This window comes from Aspergillus luchuensis, chromosome 1 (assembly GCF_016861625.1).
Source record: "Aspergillus luchuensis IFO 4308 DNA, chromosome 1, nearly complete sequence".
Lineage (NCBI taxonomy): Eukaryota > Fungi > Ascomycota > Eurotiomycetes > Eurotiales > Aspergillaceae > Aspergillus > Aspergillus luchuensis.
This window is the reverse complement of record NC_054849.1, coordinates 2,322,833-2,341,259: the sequence shown is the minus strand read 5'-3', so window position 1 is coordinate 2,341,259 and position 18,427 is coordinate 2,322,833. Positions and strand designations below refer to the sequence as shown.

The following is an 18,427-nucleotide window of genomic DNA, read 5'->3' as shown; positions in this document are numbered from 1 at the left end:
GATCCGTTCAATTCCGTTTTATTTGCCCTATTCCTTCCTTCTGGATGTCTCAAGTTTGTACTATCCAACGACTTGCTCAATACCAGGAATAGCAGCGTCATCTTAGTTGTCGTAGATAATATTGCTTTCGAAATCGCACAAACGAGATGCCGTAGACGATCTTCTTTCCAATTTATCCACACAATCCCAATGCTGAAAATATTGTTCCCATCAGGTTCGTCATCCGAAGTGGAGAAGTTACAGTTGACATATTATATTAAGTCGGGAAACAATCGTGGCACTAGGAGAATTCGACCTACCCGAAACCAAACCATGCAAGCAAGCAAGCGCCCCTCCAATGCCCAAGAGGGGTTCCCGATCGATACCATAGCATAAAAGCAGTCGCACCGTAGCACAAGAAACACGAAACCTCCTCCCCAAATACTGATGACCGAGCTAGTCTAGTTTCTTCTATGCAACGCCACGCGGAGTAACCGGCAACCCAACCCAACCCAGTCCAGCCCAACTTTGGATTTCCCTTCCCCCCAGCAAATCAAGCGGCTGGAGTGCGGGAAGGAACTTAAAAAGTACCAATCCAATACGTACCCACATCCCAACCCCCTCCCTCCCTTCCCTTCCACCCCCGATCCTAGCCAGCCAGCCATAATGATAATAATAATAATAATAATAATAGCATGTTGGACAAATGCAGTTTCCACACAACCCCGGTTTGTGAGGTAAGAGCAGGGAATGTCACTGTTAGGTAGGTGGCCAATTTTCGAATCGGAGAGACGGAGACACCCAGTGGATGGTATACACGTGGCATATGTGGTTTTTGTGTGCTACGTCGTGAGGTTGCTTTTTGGGGTGGGAAATGAGAAGAGAGATGGGGAGGGAATCTGGAAGAAGGGAGAAAGGAGGGTAATGGTAATGTCTTTGTTGATAATTGTCGGATAGCCCACGGGCTTTCATTCTTTTTCTATTTCGTATTTGTTATGTTGCTGCTCTCTTTTGCTTCCTTGTCGGACTTCTTTGCACACACATACATACATTTAGTCGGGTACCTGAGTGGGTACATACATACATGGTTTTAAGTGGGTGAAACGATTGGAGTGAAGTGGGTTTTTTCCATTCACCTTTTCTTTTTGCCCCTCGATAGTGCTAGAACTATTAAAATCGGCGGTAAGGCACATTGATTGTTCTGCCTGATTGTCTGGTCTGTCTGTTCGCACATTTTCTTTCCGTGTATTTCCCTCTCGTCGATCAGTACACAGTGTGCTGTGGGCAGGTAAAAAAAAAGGGCTTGTTTGTAATGAAGAATATCATAAGGTCGTGAAGCTTAGGAATCTTCGCTGTTAACAATAACCAACCCGACTTAATCTCCCTTCCATTTACTCATCTCGACTCTGCAATTGTTGCGCGCTATCATGGCCGAATCCGAGTCCCCACCTGGCCCCAAAGACAAACTAGAGGTTGCCTTGTTCCTTGCCGCTAGCAAAGGGTATGATACCATTGTCACGCTTCTCCTAGGTACCCCTGGCGTGACTCTGGACTGCAAGGATGAACTAGGTCGGACGCCATTCTTCTGGGCCGCCGCCGAGGGCCACGACAAGGTCCTCCAGTTGCTCCTGGGCACTGGCGCGGTGGACCCGAACATAAAGGACGCTAAGCGTGGCCAGTCCGCAATATGTGCCGCTGCGGAGGGCGGCCACGAGAGCGTTGTGGCTCGATTGCTTGGTGTCGGGGTGGATTGCCATGCTGCGGACTCTCAAGGGAAGACACCATTGGCATATGCGGTCGAACGAGAGAGCGCATCGATTCTGAATATACTGCTGCAAGCGGGGGCAGATCCCAATGTGAAAGATGAGGGCGGCATGATCCCGTTGTCGACGGCGGTAGAGAAAGGCAATTCGGATATTGTTGAAATGCTATTGAAGGCCGGGGCTGATCCCAATGCTGTCGCTTCGAATGGGTGTCCGCCGTTGTTGTCGGCGGTGCAGGCTGATAATGAAGTCATCGTGCAATTACTGCTGGAAGCGAAAGCGGATCCTAATCTTAAGAGCTCGGAAGGGAAAGCGCCACTATCGTGCGCTGTTGAAGCAGGAAATGAAACCATGGTGCAATTGCTGCTGAAAGCTGGAGCCGACCCCAATGAGAAGAATCCAGAAGGACAGGCACCGTTGTCATGCGCCGTCGAAGAGGGTAACGAAATAATTGTGCAGATGCTGCTGAAGGCAAAAGCAGACCCCGACGTGAAGAGTCCAGAAGGACGAGCACCACTGTCGTGTGCTGTGGAAGCGGGGGACGAGGTTATCATGCAGATGCTGCTTCGGGCTAATGCTGACCCTGATGTGAAGGACGGGGATGGGAGGCCTCCATTGTTTTGGGCAATCGAAAAGGGATCCGAGGAGGTAGTACGGTTGTTGATTGCGTCTCGAAGAGTAGACCTCAATGCAGTTGATGACGGTGGTCGCTCTGCGCTGTGGTGGGCTGCAATGTCTGGGCAATTGAATATCGTCCGCCTGCTAGTTCGGTATGGAGCAGATATGGAGCAGCAGCCTTCCTCGGGAGAGAAGTACGAGCAATGTGGCACGCCTTTGTACCAGGCTGGCCGTCGGGGACATTTCGATGTGGTCAAGTATTTGATAAAGAAGGGGGCGAATATTAACGCTCCGGCTGGAGAACCAGGTCTGTCGCTACTGATATCACTGGTACTCTTTGACCGAACGAAAAGGGGCAGACGGATGCTCGAATTGCTGCTCGATAGAGGCGCGGATATTAACTCACAAGACGCCTCTGGGAAGACGATCCTGGATCTTGCAGCAGCCGCCGGCGATGTCGAGCTGGCCGAGCTGGCACTAGAGCATGGGATAATGTTAGAAGCCACCGCGAAGGACGGCATGACGGCTCTGCATCGTGCAGTACTACATCAGCACGATATCATTATGGATATGCTTCTGGACGCTGGCGCTGATGCCGAAGCACAGGATGGTAACGGGGATACACCACTACACTTTGCGGCAGCCAGTGGTCGCAGGGGTCTCTTTGAGTTATTTCTGGAGAAATCCCCGGACATCAATATTACTAACTTCTCGGGTGAAACTCCGCTGCACAAAGCAGTGCAACGCGGTCGTCGAAAGATGGTTGAGTATATGCTGCGTAATGGAGCGGACGTCAGCATGCGCGATGATTATCAACGAACACCACTTCATAAGGCTGTGGGGTCGGAGAACAATGTTATGAGGTTATTGGTCAATCGGGGGGCCGATGTTCATGCGCGAGACATGTTCGGCCAGACTGCTCTTCATATGGCAGCAGAGGCCGGGCTAGCAGAGGATGTCTACTTCCTTTTGGGTCACGGAGCAGCCGGGGATCTACCAGATGACCGTGGTCGAACGGCACGGGACTTGGCTGTCAAGGCGAAGAAGAAGAATGTCATCAGGGTATTTGAACGGATGGAGTTGATGGTTGCGAAAGATTCGGAGGAATCCTCTTCTGATGTTTCGTCTGATGAATGAACGCATGTAAATATTCACGAATCTGATTAGAGACCGATCTTAGGGTCCCGGTACATTTACTAATTGTCAATTCTCTGACTGAAAAAGAAAAAAGCAAAAAGAAAATGCTGATTCCTATTCCCTATTCAAACCTCACATACATACTTCATCTTCTCACCGGGTTTCTTGACCTTCCTTCGCGACTAGACCGCGGCACCTTCATTCTCCTTCACCCCATATCTCAGACGGAGATACTCTGTGACTAACTTTGCGATGTTCCCAACCGTTCTCGCTTTCATAATGTCTCCAAGCGAAACCTCCACCTCCACCTTACGGCCCAGCCAGTGTTTGATCTGGAGGCTCATCAATGAATCTACCTCAAGGCTACTATACTGGTCTACACCCATTTCCTCGGATAGTCCGTTATGCATGGCGATCTGCTTCCCAAGCTTCTCGATGATCAGAGCCTCACACGAGCCGTCGATTAGGGATGTCGGGTCGTCTCTGGCTGACGCGAATTTCCGCTGTAATTGCTCGTCGTCGACACCCCCGGCGTTCGACATGTCTGTTCCTTTCGGAAGACTGGAAAATCGTGCATCCTGTTGGAGCCATGGATCGCTAGTCACAACGGCCGGGGAGAGCCCTGCGACCACTACTGCTGGGCGTCTCGAAGACAGTCCATCTTTTGCCGAGAGCAGAGCCAGCTGGAACGCCTTTAGCACATCTCCCTCTCCCATCATATGGTGGGAGAGTTGGCGTGCTTTAGACAAAAGTTCCGGCTGCTGTGACATAAGACCCATCTCGTCGACGGGTCCTAGGCTGACCAGTGATGCGGGCAAGCCTAGCCCTCGCCGATACTGTACAAATCCGTCCAAGAACGAATTTGCAGCGGCGTAATTAGCCTGTCCTGAGTTTCCAATCATGCTTACTGCGGAGCTAAAGACAATGAAAAAATCAACTGAGTGGTCCTGCAGAGCATTGTGAAGGTTCCAAGTTCCTTGGACTTTAGTTGCCAGACTCGTGGTCCACTCTTCGTATGACATCTTGTCAAATAGTTGGTCCTGGATACCGTGTTAGCAATCCGCAACCTCATGACGCTGCGTCCGATTTAATATCCTTGCCTTCAATATAGCTGACATCTGAATAACACCAGCGACTGGACGTTCCGCCTGTTGGATTGTGCGCTGAACGGTGTCTGGATCTGTGACACTTCCAGCCACCATAACCACACGACATCCCTGACTCTCCAGTTCTTTAGCAAATTGTTGATCTTCTTCATGATTTCCAGCTGACCGAGAAAGGAAGGTGAAGTTGCGAGCTTCATGTTCCACCATCCACCGAACCACGGCCCGGCCAATGCCTCTCAAGCCTCCAACAAGCATATACGAAGAGGTAGACGAGAAGCTAAATCCGGCCTGTGCGGGGAGCACTGGCAATTGGCTCTCACTGTCAGTCATGTCAATAAGGATCTTCCCAATGTGCTGCCCTTTTTGCATCTGTCGCATGGCATCTCCAACCTGGTTCACTTGGAATATTGTTTGCGGAGGCCGGTATGTTGTTTCACTTATGATCTTGCTAGCCGTTTCAAGGGCCCTGTTAAGGACTGGTTAATCTATGGAAGGCGTCACAATAGTGGGACACGCATGACATACCACCTCCCTGTATCGGTATCATCATAGGCTATACTATACAAGTCAAAGCCGCAGAATGACCGACATTCCCGAAACCCATTCAGATCAAGCATGCCATGACCCAGTATGTCTCTTTTTCCGATCTCCAGCAGTTTTCCAAAAGGTGCGACGCATTTCCATGACGCCCGGAGAAGCTCTCCCGCTAGTGAATTGAGCACCATATCGACGCCTCTTCCATTAGTCTCCCTCATGACGCCGGAGAGGAATGAAGCACTATGTGAATCGAAAATGTGCGAGCGTGGAATTCCGAACGTCTTCATCAAATACTCGACCTTTTCATCGCTGCCGACTGAGGCAAATATCTGGTTCTCTGGTTATAAAAGCACTTTTTATCGGGGCTAAATGGTTTGACATACCTCGGCACCGACGCTCTGGCAGACATGCACTGCTGCCAGTCCGACTGCACCACACGCGGAATGAACCAGAACGGACTGACCCTTTTGCAATTTCCCGATACCTAACAGTGTACATATAGCGGTTCCATAAGCACTGGGAACAGCTGCGGCTTCTGCTAGCGAGACACCCTTGGGAGGGCGGACCACCCCATCAGCTGGCAAGACAGCAAGGCTTCTCATCGGCTGGGGATGAAAAGAGGCCACTGAATCGCCGACTTGTATTGTTGTCACCTCCGATCCCACGCGAGTGACAATACCACTCCCCTCAAAACAAAAATCCATTGTCTTCGTTCGCTCCACGATGCCCAAAGCCATCATCAGATCCTTGAAGTTGAGCGCCAAATAGCTGGCCTTGACTTCGACGTCGTGTGGACCAACTTCCTCCAGAGAAACGGGTCTCCACCCAAGTGAGCTGAAGTCACCAATAGTTTGAATGTCTAATTGATAAGACCGTTGCTGGTCTGTGGAATGGAGATGGTCTGTAACCTTGGTGATGGCTGCACGACCAGTGTGGCCTACACCCCGATGCAGAATGAATTCGAAATCGCGAATCGTCTGTCCTCCGATCGGTGTACCAAGCTGTCTGTACGCTTGCATTACCACCGGATGAGCAGCCTCCTCAAACAAGTCAATCTCACAAGTGCCAACGTCGACATTCAGCTCATACCGCAATGTGCGAGTGAGCCCCAGGATCAGACAGTACCGGGGATCCTTGCATTCAATCTGCATTGAATGCGTCACCCAGAGGAGACGTTTCACCGAGGCCAACCAGCTCTGGATCTTAGTGTAAGTAGCTTGGGATATGTCATATAAGAATGGTCTGTCAAAGTCGAGTACTGCAATGACGTTTTCGGTCGGGAGATCTTCTTCAAAGGTACACCAATGTACATCATAGCCGTCGGAGGACAGGCAGACCGCCAGGCTCTGCATCCATGTCTGGTATCTTGTCTCTGAAGTGCAGAGTAGGTTCATGGATTCTCGCGGGGTATTGACCGCTGGATTTGTTGATAGCATCAGTGCCTGCCAGTAAAATGGTGCAGGCGCATTGTAATGGAACCCATCAAGGCCAGAAAATCCTGCCTGGACTAACTCCTGCTCCCAACGCTCCACGGAAACGTGAGGCTTATCAACCTGATTGTCGCCCACGCCTAGCCACCAATTCGGAAGAAGTCCCATGACAATATCAAAATGTGGAAGCTCTGAGCAAGGCTCGTACAGGAGCAATCGCCCTCCAGGCGCAAGTAAGGATCGGATGTGCGCCAATGACTGACAGAGGATAGGTGTCTCATATAGGACATTGCACACAACCACTAAATCGTAACTCTCCTCTGTGAAGCCCTGATCTGTTGCACTCTTCGTAATATCCAGTCTTTTATACTCCAGCTTTGGCACGCCTTCAAAACGCTCTTCCAGTTGTTTCACAAACGCAGGTACAGTGTCGGTGACTGTGTATTGACCGAACAGACGATCACCGTGTTCAGTGGTCAATGCGTCCAAGATATTCACTGTTGCTGAACCTGCCCCGGCTCCAACTTCAAGGACACGTAGACCAGGATTCGCATGAGCTAGTGGACCCAGGAAACCTTTCCAATTGTATAGTTCAAGGCTCCACTCGACAATGCCCTTGATGGTCTCTATGAGGGAGGTATCCTCATAGACCCCCCCATTTATCAATTTTTCCGGATGCTCACTCGCATACCGCCAGGCATCATTATAGCATCGTTCAACCCTGTGTTCGGGGAACTGTCCTTGCAAGGATCTGAACAAAACGGTCCGCTGCTCCCTGTCCATGCTTTTCACCGTTCCAATACCAGGGATATGGTCATACTTCCCTTGGAGTATCGTCCTGCCTATGCCGATACTGAGTTTTTTATAGCTCGCCATGTACGGAGGTAGCTCGTCATGAGGCTCCAGAGCCTCCATCATTGCAAATATGAGAAGGATCCCCGCTATAGCCAATGTCTGGGTTTTCTGTTGATCTAGGCCCACAGGTGTTGGTACTTGTTGGGTCGCCGACATAAACCTAATGTCCGGTTTCCACTGGAGATGAGTTGCAAGCTTTGATCCTTTCGACTCCAATACAGCTTCTGGTGCAGGCAATAAGCGCAGACCCTTCATCTCCAAGACCACGTCACTAGTTGCCTCAGAAACCACCTTGAAATACCCACTTAGGCTCTCTTTTGTTGGATCAGTCGTCGTCGCCTCGACTAGCATCGAGCTGCTTCCTGGGGCCAGGTAAACCCGGTCGATGTACAACGGCATGCCTGCCTTGTCAGGATAGTGCGAGACGCCTTTGTCACTGGCAATCACCATTACTTGAAGGCATTGGTCCACGATCGTTGGATGTATTGCGTAGTAACTGTCGTGGAGCTCGCGATCATCCTCCACTCGCCCACGGGCTGCATTCCTTAGTGGGCTGGCGGTGATATCTTGCAGACCTTCAAAACGGGAGCCATATTCGAGTCCCTTTTTCTCACACCTGCGATACCATCTGTATGACGAAATCTGTCGAGCGAATGGCTCAGAAATCGTGTTTGATGGAAGGGGCTGGTCCGTGCCTCCCCTCACCCTCCCGGAGCAATGCTTGGTCCATCCTTGACCGTTATAGGAACAAACCGTAAACTCATACCAGTCAGAGTCCATAGTTGCATTCATTGTGGTCTTCCGCATTGTCGTCATGATTTCAATGTCCTCTTCGTCTCGGACCAGGGCCTCCATGAACATAACTTGCTCTAGTGTAGAGATACTTGAGCCCGTTATCTGACGTATAGCTTCCGATGCCAATGCTATGTATCCAACGGCTGGAAACACAATATAGCCCATCATGCGATGGTGGTTGATCCACAGGACCTCCTCACCCTTGAGAATATTCCGCCATGCAGGCTCGAAGTCATTGGATTCCAAGCATCGCGCCCCGAGGAGTTCATGGCGTGGAAATTGGCGCAAGCGCCACTGTTTACTAATTCGAGTTTCTGCCCAGGGAATATCTTCGCGCTGCCATGGGTACGGAGGAAGGTCGGTGAGAGTTTCACCTTGATAGCCTTCATTGACAGCGATGAGGTCGACGGGTAAATGGTTGACATAAGCTGTGCCAGCGACAGAGAGGACGCGAGAAAGGTTACTTTCGTTGCTTCTCATGGTCGCACAGTACGTGAAGCTCATGTTGATTGAACGGAGTATCTGCTGTATTGGCCCTCTAAGTGCTGAATTCGATCCGATCTCTATCACAACTTGATGATTGTCATGTGTGGATGAGGCCAAAGCCCGGAAAGCGGTTGAGAACAGGACAGGTGATTCCAAGCTTCGGCGCCAATACGCCGCGTCAAGCTCACTAGGGCTTGCTAGTAGGTTTCCAAATACCGTTGAGTACATTGGAGTCATTGTATCTCGAGGGTTGACTAGGTGCGGTCGGGTAAGCTCTTCATATTTGCCACCCACTGAGGCCATGTATGCTGCAAACTGGTTAGCATGGGAGCTGACTGCATCTAAAACTAATCCCCAAAGACCTACCAGAGTGGTACGCTCGCTCAACCGGTAGCATCTTCAGTAGGGTGTCGGGTTGTTCGGTTTGGATTCGAGTTGCTACCTGTTCCAGCTGGTCGCGTTTTCCAGCGAGGGTAACGCTATTTGGACTGTTCTCGCACGCCAATGCCACTTCATCACCCAGATATTGACCGATACTGTCTCTGCCAACTCCTACTGCGAGCATGCCTCCCTCTGGAGCCATGTTGGCCACAATTCCGCGAGTATAGGCCAATATAATTGCCGTATCCATGGACAAGGCGTTGGCTGCGTAAGCCGCTGCAAACTCGCCACTGGAATGACCTATGACTTTGTCCGGAGTGATTCCCCATACTTTAAGAAGATTGACCAAACTAATCTGAATGGCGGTACACAGAGGTTGTGCTATATCGGGCCGGTTAATGTCACTCTCCGGGCCCGTTTTGATCAGCTCCTCTTCAAGATGGCACCCGCAATTGTCAGTGAAATCGCAACACGATATCTAGAATAGAGGGGGCCATACCGTGCATCCTCCACATGGGTGCATTGGGCAGACTTTGCAGTACCCCATCCATGTATTCTATGTCCTTTCTAAAGGACATAAAGTTTTCCATCAACTCGCTTCCCATTCCCGCCCACTGAGCTCCCTGGCCAGGAAATGCAAATGTCACGTTCTTTGGCCCATTTCTGGTATTATCCGCTTTGACAAATTCAATAGACTCAAGAGGAACCTCTCCACCGGTGACTGCGAATGCCCTGTGACGAAGATGTTCTCGCTTTTCACAGAGGGTATAAGCCAAATCGTGCACTGCCTCGTGATGGCGGGAGAGATATTTCTTTATGTCTATCGCCCGCTGATCAAGGGACTTGGGGCCACTAGCTGACAACGGCAAGAGCCGCGGGCTGTTGTTGTTTGTTTCCAATGCCGCTATTGCCTTTTGGGGCATCAACGATGCGGCTGAATCCACGATGACCTTTCTGGTGAGCCTGTGAACCCTTTCGAGTGCCTAGGGGGACCTACATGGGCATTGGTACCGCCGACCCCGAAGCAGTTGACACTGACACGTTCTTTGCGGTCAGTTGGCCAAGGAAGAACATCAACAGGTACTGTCAATCCTGCCTCATCGAACAAAACTACTGTGGGTAAGCAATTATACAGTGCGGCTTAAGTATGGAATCGTACTCTTTGGGTTTGGTGTTGAAAAGTTGACGTTCGGAGGGATCTGTTTGTGCTCAAGAGCAAGAACTGCTTTAATCAAGCCTGCCAGACCTGCTGCGCCCTCAGTGTGGCCAATGTTTGATTTCACCTGCCAGTGAATATGTTAGCAACTAGACATTTGCAAGTCCGTTACCAACTTACACCTCCAACAATCATGGGATGGCGCCCGAAGGCATTGGCGACGGCGGTGGTTTCAACGACATCAGACACCCGCGTGGCTGTGCCGTGACATTCGACAAATGCGGTCTCTGCAAGGTTTTCGAGATGGGCTTTTCGGTAGGCCTTCCGTATCAGCGCCTCTTGTCCGGCCGATGATGGGACCGTGATATGATTTGTCCGACCGTCGAAGTTAGTTGCAACTGCTCGAATGACCGCACGGACTGGGTCTTTGTCGCGGATGGCATCTTCTAGCTTTTTGATATACAAAACGCAAACTCCTTCCGCTCTGGCGTATCCGTTAGCTTCCGCGTCAAATGTTTTGCAGATCCCATCAGGGGAGAGTGCCCCCGCCTGTGACATGTTGGTAGTCATTGTCGGAGTAAAAATCAGGCTGGAGCCTCCGACGATCGCTGAAGGACAATCACCAAGGGTAATTGCCTGGCATGCTTCGTGGAGAGCCACAAGCGAGGATGAGCATGCAGTTCGACAAGTCATGCATGGGCCCTTGAGGTCATATTCGAACGATACCCTGTTGGATGCGGCATAGTCGCCCGTACCCACGATGTGAAGGGGGCTCAGGTTCTGGGTGTCCTTCGCTGTAAGATCCAGCCAGTCTTCCCCAAAGGTGCCTACAAAACACCCAATATCTTTACCCTGCCAATCGACCTGTCCTCCGTTCTCCATGCACTCCCAAACCACTTCCGATAGAAGCACCTGCTGAGGATCTATAAACCCATGCTCGTACCGATTGTTGTGGAAGAAGGAGGTATCAACTTTCCCCAGGTAGTCTCCCTCAAGGAAAAATCCCTGTTTGGCGATGACCGATTGTGTGTCCACTCCAGGAGTCCCGTGGAAAGCGTCCACGTTGTATCTTCCCGCAGGGACCGGAGCAGATGCGCATTTCTTGTCAATCATAAATTGCCAGAAATCTTGGGGGGAGGAGATACCGCCGGGCAGACGTGTGGCCATTCCGACTATAGCAATGAGAGGAGGAGCATCGTGGGTCCATTGAGTTTCTGAATGTTTTTGAAATTCATCGGGATCGACGGTTGTCCATCCCGGGGAATTACTAGCAGTATCGCTGGACGACATCTCTCAAAGTGAAGAAGAAGAAGGTGATTTTGGGGCCGTAGGATAATCCGACTCTTCTGACAGGTTTTCGATGAGGGATGAAGAGGCTATATAAGTAGCTTTTCCGCTCACAAAATTATGGGATACTCGCCGGCATGTGCATCTTGATCGGTCCACGTACAGCCGTTGTATGCTTGCAGAGTTGAAAACCCGCTGTGTAGCAAGCACATGCAAGGCCTGTCAACCCATCACCGCTCTTTTAACGAAAAACTTACTTCCTATGCCGTACATCCCCCGCATAGTGTCAGATACTGCATGCATCTGAAAGATGGTTGGGTACCCCAGCCAAGTTCAATGCGCCTTCCTAATTTGTTGCGTTCCGACCGAGGTACTGTGTTCATAGTTGTGGAGAGGGAGGGGGAATGCGAGTGTACGGACCCTAATTATGTTTTCCTGTCTTTCCTTCGCACTAAGATTGACTTGAGACACAATCACTTGCTTGTCTTTTTTGCCATCATACCAAGGAGTTCCCCCAGCCCCTCCTCAAGCTATGGGGCTCAGAATCAAGAGGCACGGGGGAACCATCGATCGGCGATGGATAGATAGATGTCAACCACCCCTTGCACAGTTCAAAATGAATTCCGCTGCGCCACCCGTGGGATGACGGCCCATTCTTTGAGATAACCACACCGCTGTTTTTGAGAGGGGGGTTATTTGCTATTTTTAAGGGATGATTGCTTTCTTCAAGGGATAGACAGCAATTCCCAGAAGAGCTCTTGTCCTTTTATCCGTCCCTCGACTAGGCCATAGGTATTCAACGATTGAAAGACCCGTCGCCAACATCATGGATATCTCACGGCGGTTGCCGTCGCTGGAGTGGCATGACATCGTGGACATAGGGCTTACAATAGGGATGTATGTATACTTATTAGCACCCTTCATGGTAATCTTCATTGTTGGGCTTGTTCTCTATCGACTCTACCTCAGCCCCCTAGCTAAGTTCCCTGGTCCTCGGTTGGCTGCTGCGACGGGCCTCTATGAATTTTACTATGATGTGATTCGTGATGGTCAATTCGTTTGGCATATCGAGCGCCTGCATCAGAAATATGGTCCGGTGGTGCGCATCAAGCCGTGGGAGATACATGTGAAAGACCCGGACAACTACAACACACTGTATGCGGGAGTGACGCGGAAGCGGAACAAGGACAGCTGGTTTACTTTCGTCGGATGGCCTACCTCTATATTTTCGACAAATGGACACGCGCTGCATCGCGCTCGACGGAGTGTGTTGGCGCAGTTCTTCAAAAGGCAGGCGATTCTGGATGTGGAGCCGCTGATTCAGAACAACATCCGGACTTTATGTAGCCAGTTTCGCCATGCGCAGAGGGGAAACTATAGCTTAGAGCTCCATACCGCATTCCTGTGTTTTACGAGTGATACCATATCGCAGTATGCGTTTGGGAAACACAACGGCTTTCGCACTCTGTCTCAAGCAGAGCTGAGTACGGCTTCCAAAACGAAGATGGTTTGTACGTTTGAGCTTGTTCAAATGGCAAGACATTTTCCCTGGATTTGCAAGCTGGCACATGTCTTCCCTTGGCCGGCAAAACTCTTGAATGCGGACTTCGTTGAATCCTTGACACAGGAAAGAGTAAGAAGGTTTCGCGTCTACATTTGGAATTCTACAGCTAATTGGATGTATCAGGAAGTTCAAAACATGGTTCGCAAGGCCATACAGGAACGTGGTAAGGGAAGCAGTGAGAAGCCTATGCCAATTTATCCTGCGATTCTAGAGAATGATAGGGTACCTGAAGACGAGAAAAGGTTCTCCCGCCTGGCTGATGATGCGAATCTCCTGGTTCTGACCGGGACCGATGCGCCAGGAAGGGCCTTGGTCATGACTTTATATTTCATATTGCGGGACCCAGAGGTGCACAGAAAGCTACGCGCTGAACTGTGTGCTTCTTGGCCAGATGCTTCCATGGATTTAGAGCTTATAGCATTGGAAAAGCTACCTTATTTCGTATGATTCTCTTCTTCGACCAAGGACCTCAGAGAGAAATGGCTACTAACCCTGCATCAGACTGCCGTGTTGAAGGAGGGACTACGATTGGGCCCTATCGTCAGCACACGTCTGCCACGTGTCGCACCGGATGAAATCTTGCAATTTCATGGATATGAGGTTCCACGCGGGGTAAGTCTAGATCTCTCCTCCAGCAGCCGAATGCTGGGCTAACGAGCGCGCAGGTTCCCGTAAGCATGACCGCTTTCTTCATCCACCGTGATCCTAAGATCTTTCCCGATCCATTGCGATTCATCCCTGAGCGTTGGCTCTTGGAGCCAGAAGACTTACGAAAGTTGGAGCGGTACCTCGTCCCATTTTCCAGGGGGACCTTGGGATGTCTGGGTCCGAAGTAAGTTTGAGACACGAAGAATACCTACTAGTGCAGACCGACGCTAACTGAGGGTAGTATGACCTGGGCATGGCTATATCTGGTGCTCGGGACACTCCTGCGAAGATTCGAGATGAGACTGCACAACACGACGGAGGAGAATGTCGAGGTGACCCGGGATAAATTCCTTGGGCAGACGGAGCGCGGAAAGAATCGGGTTCAGATCAAGGTGGTGAGGGAGTATCCCTAAAGAATATCGGGTTCGGTGTAGTGCCTGGGAGTTAAGGCCTTTCATACTAGTATGTATATAAGTTGTCAATCCAGAGCGCGTGCTGAATAGCAGAGAGGGCTAGGGATCGACATCAGGTCATGAGATGAAAAACAGATAACCGCTCTCGCAAGAAGGCTTGCCAGTGATAGAGTTATCAAGGGACAACAAGATTTAGCCTACATTCGATATTATGCATCAGTCAAAGCTAATCATGACATGTGCAGACCGCTATCAATGCCTCTCAACTCCACATGGAACATCTATTTCTGCGATATTAGGATAAGATGAGCTGGCGCGCATAGGGGGTTCTTCTCACATATGATACATGATATTGTCGGGCCCCACCACCAACGAACTGGCTTCCTGGACTGCATGCACGCCTTGGCCAACTCAGAATGGACTGTATGTAGTGCGATATCTAACCGAGTATATCCATATGATCAGGATAATAAAGGGAAAAAAAAATTGGTAAAAAAGAAAGCCCAACGCGGGGCTCGAACCCGCAGCCTTGAGATTAAGAGTCTCACGCTCTACCGATTGAGCTAGCCGGGCTAGTTCGGTGAAGGTTTTTTTTGTAGTATGCTAGATATTCCTAGGTGTAAAGACCAGGTAGGCAAAGGGATTTCGCCGTCTGCTGATTGAAGTAATAACCCGGCAAGCTTTGGCCTACTACCTATTTCGTAATGACTGATAGTAGTAGCATGTGTATCTCCAACTATCTTGACCTATAATAAGTCTTCTCACTAGGGTATAAATACGAATTCATGGTGCTATGGTTTTAGACGATGTGATCGGCGGACAGCTGGCTTACAGCGCAAGTCAATACTAGTACTGAAAATATATATCAAGTGCTGGTGACGTGAGCCCTCAGTCATCCTAAGTCGTATCAAGTGACTTACCAGACTACTATGAGAGCTGAGTACAGCAATAACCAGAAAGATAAATTGAAAGATAACATTCATTAATAAGATGAGAAGAAAGAAGCCAGCGTGTAAGAAAGTAAGTCCCTACAAGGATGGTTATCCACCTTCTCCCGGGATGTACCTGAGGGTATCAATCATAGCAAAAAGATTACCGGAAATCTGCTGTTACACGCTCACACCACTTCTCCAATCCTACCGCATTGCCCTCCTCGCCCTTGTTCATTTCCTCAATCAGATCCCCACGGGGACAGGGATGCCACCGGCCAAACGGAATAATATACCTGCCGCTATCCGCAGCCGTGACCTCTGAACTACAACCCGCCCACAGCAGCGAGTTGGCCCCCTCCCGGGCCGTGTAGAAGATGGGCTTGCACATCCACACCACCAGCTTGGGCGCGTCGTCATAAATGCCGGTGTACGCGTTGGCCGGGTTGACCGTGACGCTAACCACAGCCTTTTCTTCTTTGCCGGCTGCAGCAGCGAACTTCTTGGCAAACCGATCCGCCAGGAACCAGTTGCCCGTTTTGCTGATCGCGTAGTTGCGATACACGTTGCTTGAAGGGTGATCGAGTTCCTTGGCGGGCACGCCGCCGCGCGGCGCCAGGGTTTCGACGATCATGCTGCTCGACCAGATCACCCGCACGCTATCCGGGGGTGCATGGGCGGCCGTGCGGGTGAGGACATCTGACAGCAGAGTGGTGAGGAGATAGGGCGCCGCACAGTTGATACCGAGCTGCGGCTCGAGGTTCTGGGCGGTGCGCTGCGTCAGGGGCTGCAATGCGACACCGGCGTTGTTGAAGAGAAGGTCGAGGCGTGATTCACGCTCGAGAAATTGGGTCACAAAGGGACCGATTGTGGTGAGATCCGAGAGATCAAGGGGCAGAAAGATCAGTTTGCCGGAAGCAGTGGGGTCTTCTGCTGTGAGGGCTTGGATGGTGGCCTGGGCTTTTTGTTCATTACGGGCGGCGATGTAGACAGTGGCGCCGGCAGAGTACAGAATGCGCGCCAATTCCAGGCCGATGCCGGCGGTGCTGCCGGTGATGATCACCACGCGATTGGATTGCGGAGGGAGGTTGGCTGAAGTCAGGGTCGGTTTGGCAGGGAAGGTTTGCGGCCAGACGCGGCGCAAGAGATTGAGGACCATGGTGTTTACTCCGAAGAGAGGAAAGTGGGCAAGCAGAGATGAGGAGGTGCGATGTTTTGGGGGAGAGAAGTGACGGGATTGAGGACATAAACAAGAAATAAAACCCTTGACTAGCTACACTAATGGCTTAGTTTTAGTTCTTATAGTCATGACCTGCGCATCACTGGTGGGTGGTTAGTCGTTTTACATGATATATCCCGCAATTCGTGTAATATACACCTAGGGTAACCATAAATTATCGGTTACACTCAGTTACAGCCCCCGAACGGAATACATACATACATACAGATCTTTGCTATCTTTCAAAACACATAATGTACATCCATCCATCAGCCTCTTTCCCCAACAGTGGCATCCGCATTCTCCAGCAACCGACTCAAAATTCTCTCACACAAGGCACTTAGTGTCTTGGCCCCGACCACCTCCAACGTACTGACCACCACCTTCAACTCCTGCCGCAGCCAGTTCCGAAAGTCCACCGCCGCCAGCGAGTCTAGTCCGTACACTGACAGCGGCTTCGCCGCCTCCATCGGCTCCGCCAGCCCTAAACTGTGCATGAAGTGCCGATTGACCACCTCGATTGTGGCCGCCAGCTGCTCTGACCGATCCGCTGTCGTCGTCTGCAGCAGCACGAGCAGCGTCTGCATCTCCTGCGACAAACCGCCGTGCTTCCCCGCCGCCGTCGCCGCACTCCCTTCTTTCGCCGCTAGTGCCCCGAACGCGCATCGCGCAACAGCATTGCGCCCTCCGGCTGGGGAAAAGGGATGCCTGTGATGATCTGAGCCGTGGCTGTCGGGTTTCCCCTAGCTTGCCCCACGTTATGCTGATCTAGAATCGACGCCCGCAGAATCCGATGCAAGAGTGCCTCATTGATCGGCGTCCAGATGTTGATGTCCAACCGGGTGGCAATCTTCTGGCGCTCGCTGATGTAGCCGACATCCTCAATGACGCCCAGATCCACAGCGCAAGCTGCCAGCCCACGATCGCGCCGGTACGTGGCGAAAGCGTCCTGGAACGCCCCGGCCGCCGCGTAGTTGGCCTGGCCCTTCTGGCCCACCAGCCCGGAAATGCTGAAAGGGAGAGTGAAGAAGTCCAGGTCAACGCCGCCCTGCTCCTGGGCGACCGCGTGAAGATTCCATGTGCCGGGAACCTTGCAGGGGAGGACGTCGCGGAAGCCGTCGACTGTCATGGAGGTGTATATCTTGCATTATATGGAGTACAGAGGTTAGTACAGTGGACGCTGGTTGGGATGGGGGCAAATGGATGTGAGTTCAAGGGCTCAGTCACTTGAAAATAGCTATGTCCATACCTTCAAAACCATTGCACCCTGAATGATCCCTCTCACTGGTTTCACGGCTTGTCGGAACGCACGACGCACATCCTTGAGGCACGAGACGTCGCCCTGCACCAGCTCGACGCGAGTTCCCAGGGAGATGAGGTCGCGGATTACGCTGCGTGACCGTGAATCCTCGAAGCCATTGCGGGACATTACAGCCATTGCGGGACATCACAGCAAGGTGCTTGGCTCCGTGGCAGGCGAGGTAGACGGCCAGACTGCCGCATAGGCCGCGGAGCCCTCCCACGATGAGGTAGGTGGCATCGTCGCGTAACCGAAGTTGCGTGGGTGCAGGCACAATCTGTTCCTGGGGTGTCAGTGGTCACCCGTAATCGAAAGAAGAGGGAAAATGATGGGATTTGGTGTATTTACCGGCACGTTGGGATCGTTGTCCGGCGCCTCCCGCGAAATAATGATCTTTCCTATATGTTCACCTCCTCGCATGTACCGGATGGCCCCGGCGATGTCCTGGTAGGGGAAGACAGTGCGGGGCTCGATGGGCCTGACACTGCCAGAAGCAAGCAGCTCAAACAGCTTGGTCATGAGTCTAATAACCGAGCGTGAGGTTAGTGGATTGCCGTTCTTCAACATGACCTTAACTGTGGGAAGGAGGTTGGACTTACTGCGCCGTAATCTGTGGCGTCACACTGTCATGCGACAGCATCCAACGCGCGATAGGAGGCATTGCGATTGGAGGGCTCCATGGATAACGACAGCCGGCCAAGGATATCCTTGAAGTTAAGCCCCGCCGCATGCATCTCGACTTCAATGAAGTCATCCGGGAGAGGGACGGGGGAGCTGGAGGCTTCGGCGAAGCAGTGCGATTGGAGCTTGCCCGGTTGTCGGCA

General features: G+C 51.3%; 8 protein-coding genes and 1 non-coding gene across 9 annotated transcripts; 3 read left to right on the top strand and 6 right to left on the bottom strand.

The window, feature by feature from the left end:
* Positions 1 to 1,406: 1,406 nt before the first annotated feature.
* AKAW2_10816A (ankyrin repeat domain-containing protein) lies at positions 1,407 to 3,497 on the top strand (the record flags this gene model as incomplete). The annotated part of the gene is made up of 1 exon (XM_041691390.1): positions 1,407 to 3,497. One exon carries the CDS (start codon positions 1,407 to 1,409, stop codon positions 3,495 to 3,497), a length of 2,091 nt encoding a protein of 696 aa, XP_041537536.1.
* A 2,008-nt stretch (positions 3,498 to 5,505) lies between these two features.
* On the bottom strand, positions 5,506 to 9,009 carry AKAW2_10815S (putative secondary metabolism biosynthetic enzyme; the record flags this gene model as incomplete). The annotated part of the gene is made up of 1 exon (XM_041691379.1): positions 5,506 to 9,009. The coding sequence occupies one exon, from the start codon at positions 9,007 to 9,009 to the stop codon at positions 5,506 to 5,508; it is 3,504 nt and encodes a 1,167-aa protein (XP_041537535.1).
* A 16-nt stretch (positions 9,010 to 9,025) lies between these two features.
* AKAW2_10814S (type I polyketide synthase) lies at positions 9,026 to 11,533 on the bottom strand (the record flags this gene model as incomplete). The annotated part of the gene is made up of 5 exons (XM_041691368.1): positions 9,026 to 9,519; positions 9,587 to 10,037; positions 10,085 to 10,197; positions 10,247 to 10,370; positions 10,424 to 11,533. The coding sequence occupies 5 exons, from the start codon at positions 11,531 to 11,533 to the stop codon at positions 9,026 to 9,028; spliced, it is 2,292 nt and encodes a 763-aa protein (XP_041537534.1).
* Positions 11,534 to 12,452: 919 nt separating this feature from the next.
* AKAW2_10813A (cytochrome P450) lies at positions 12,453 to 13,748 on the top strand (the record flags this gene model as incomplete). The annotated part of the gene is made up of 3 exons (XM_041691357.1): positions 12,453 to 13,163; positions 13,218 to 13,535; positions 13,596 to 13,748. The coding sequence occupies 3 exons, from the start codon at positions 12,453 to 12,455 to the stop codon at positions 13,746 to 13,748; spliced, it is 1,182 nt and encodes a 393-aa protein (XP_041537533.1).
* A 23-nt stretch (positions 13,749 to 13,771) lies between these two features.
* AKAW2_10812A (uncharacterized protein) lies at positions 13,772 to 14,155 on the top strand (the record flags this gene model as incomplete). Its single annotated transcript, XM_041691346.1, has 2 exons — positions 13,772 to 13,926; positions 13,984 to 14,155. 2 exons carry the CDS (start codon positions 13,772 to 13,774, stop codon positions 14,153 to 14,155), a joined length of 327 nt encoding a protein of 108 aa, XP_041537532.1.
* A 500-nt stretch (positions 14,156 to 14,655) lies between these two features.
* Positions 14,656 to 14,728, bottom strand: AKAW2_t10027S. Its single transcript has one exon. It is a non-coding gene; the product is annotated as a tRNA-Lys (tRNA).
* A 519-nt stretch (positions 14,729 to 15,247) lies between these two features.
* Positions 15,248 to 16,243, bottom strand: AKAW2_10811S (uncharacterized protein; the record flags this gene model as incomplete). Its single annotated transcript, XM_041691335.1, has 1 exon — positions 15,248 to 16,243. The coding sequence occupies one exon, from the start codon at positions 16,241 to 16,243 to the stop codon at positions 15,248 to 15,250; it is 996 nt and encodes a 331-aa protein (XP_041537531.1).
* Positions 16,244 to 16,572: 329 nt separating this feature from the next.
* AKAW2_10810S (acyl carrier protein) lies at positions 16,573 to 16,890 on the bottom strand (the record flags this gene model as incomplete). The annotated part of the gene is made up of 1 exon (XM_041691324.1): positions 16,573 to 16,890. The coding sequence occupies one exon, from the start codon at positions 16,888 to 16,890 to the stop codon at positions 16,573 to 16,575; it is 318 nt and encodes a 105-aa protein (XP_041537530.1).
* Positions 16,891 to 16,949: 59 nt separating this feature from the next.
* On the bottom strand, positions 16,950 to 18,357 carry AKAW2_10809S (putative secondary metabolism biosynthetic enzyme; the record flags this gene model as incomplete). Its single annotated transcript, XM_041691312.1, has 4 exons — positions 16,950 to 17,425; positions 17,553 to 17,886; positions 17,952 to 18,126; positions 18,203 to 18,357. 4 exons carry the CDS (start codon positions 18,355 to 18,357, stop codon positions 16,950 to 16,952), a joined length of 1,140 nt encoding a protein of 379 aa, XP_041537529.1.
* Between the last annotated feature and the right edge of the window lie 70 nt (positions 18,358 to 18,427).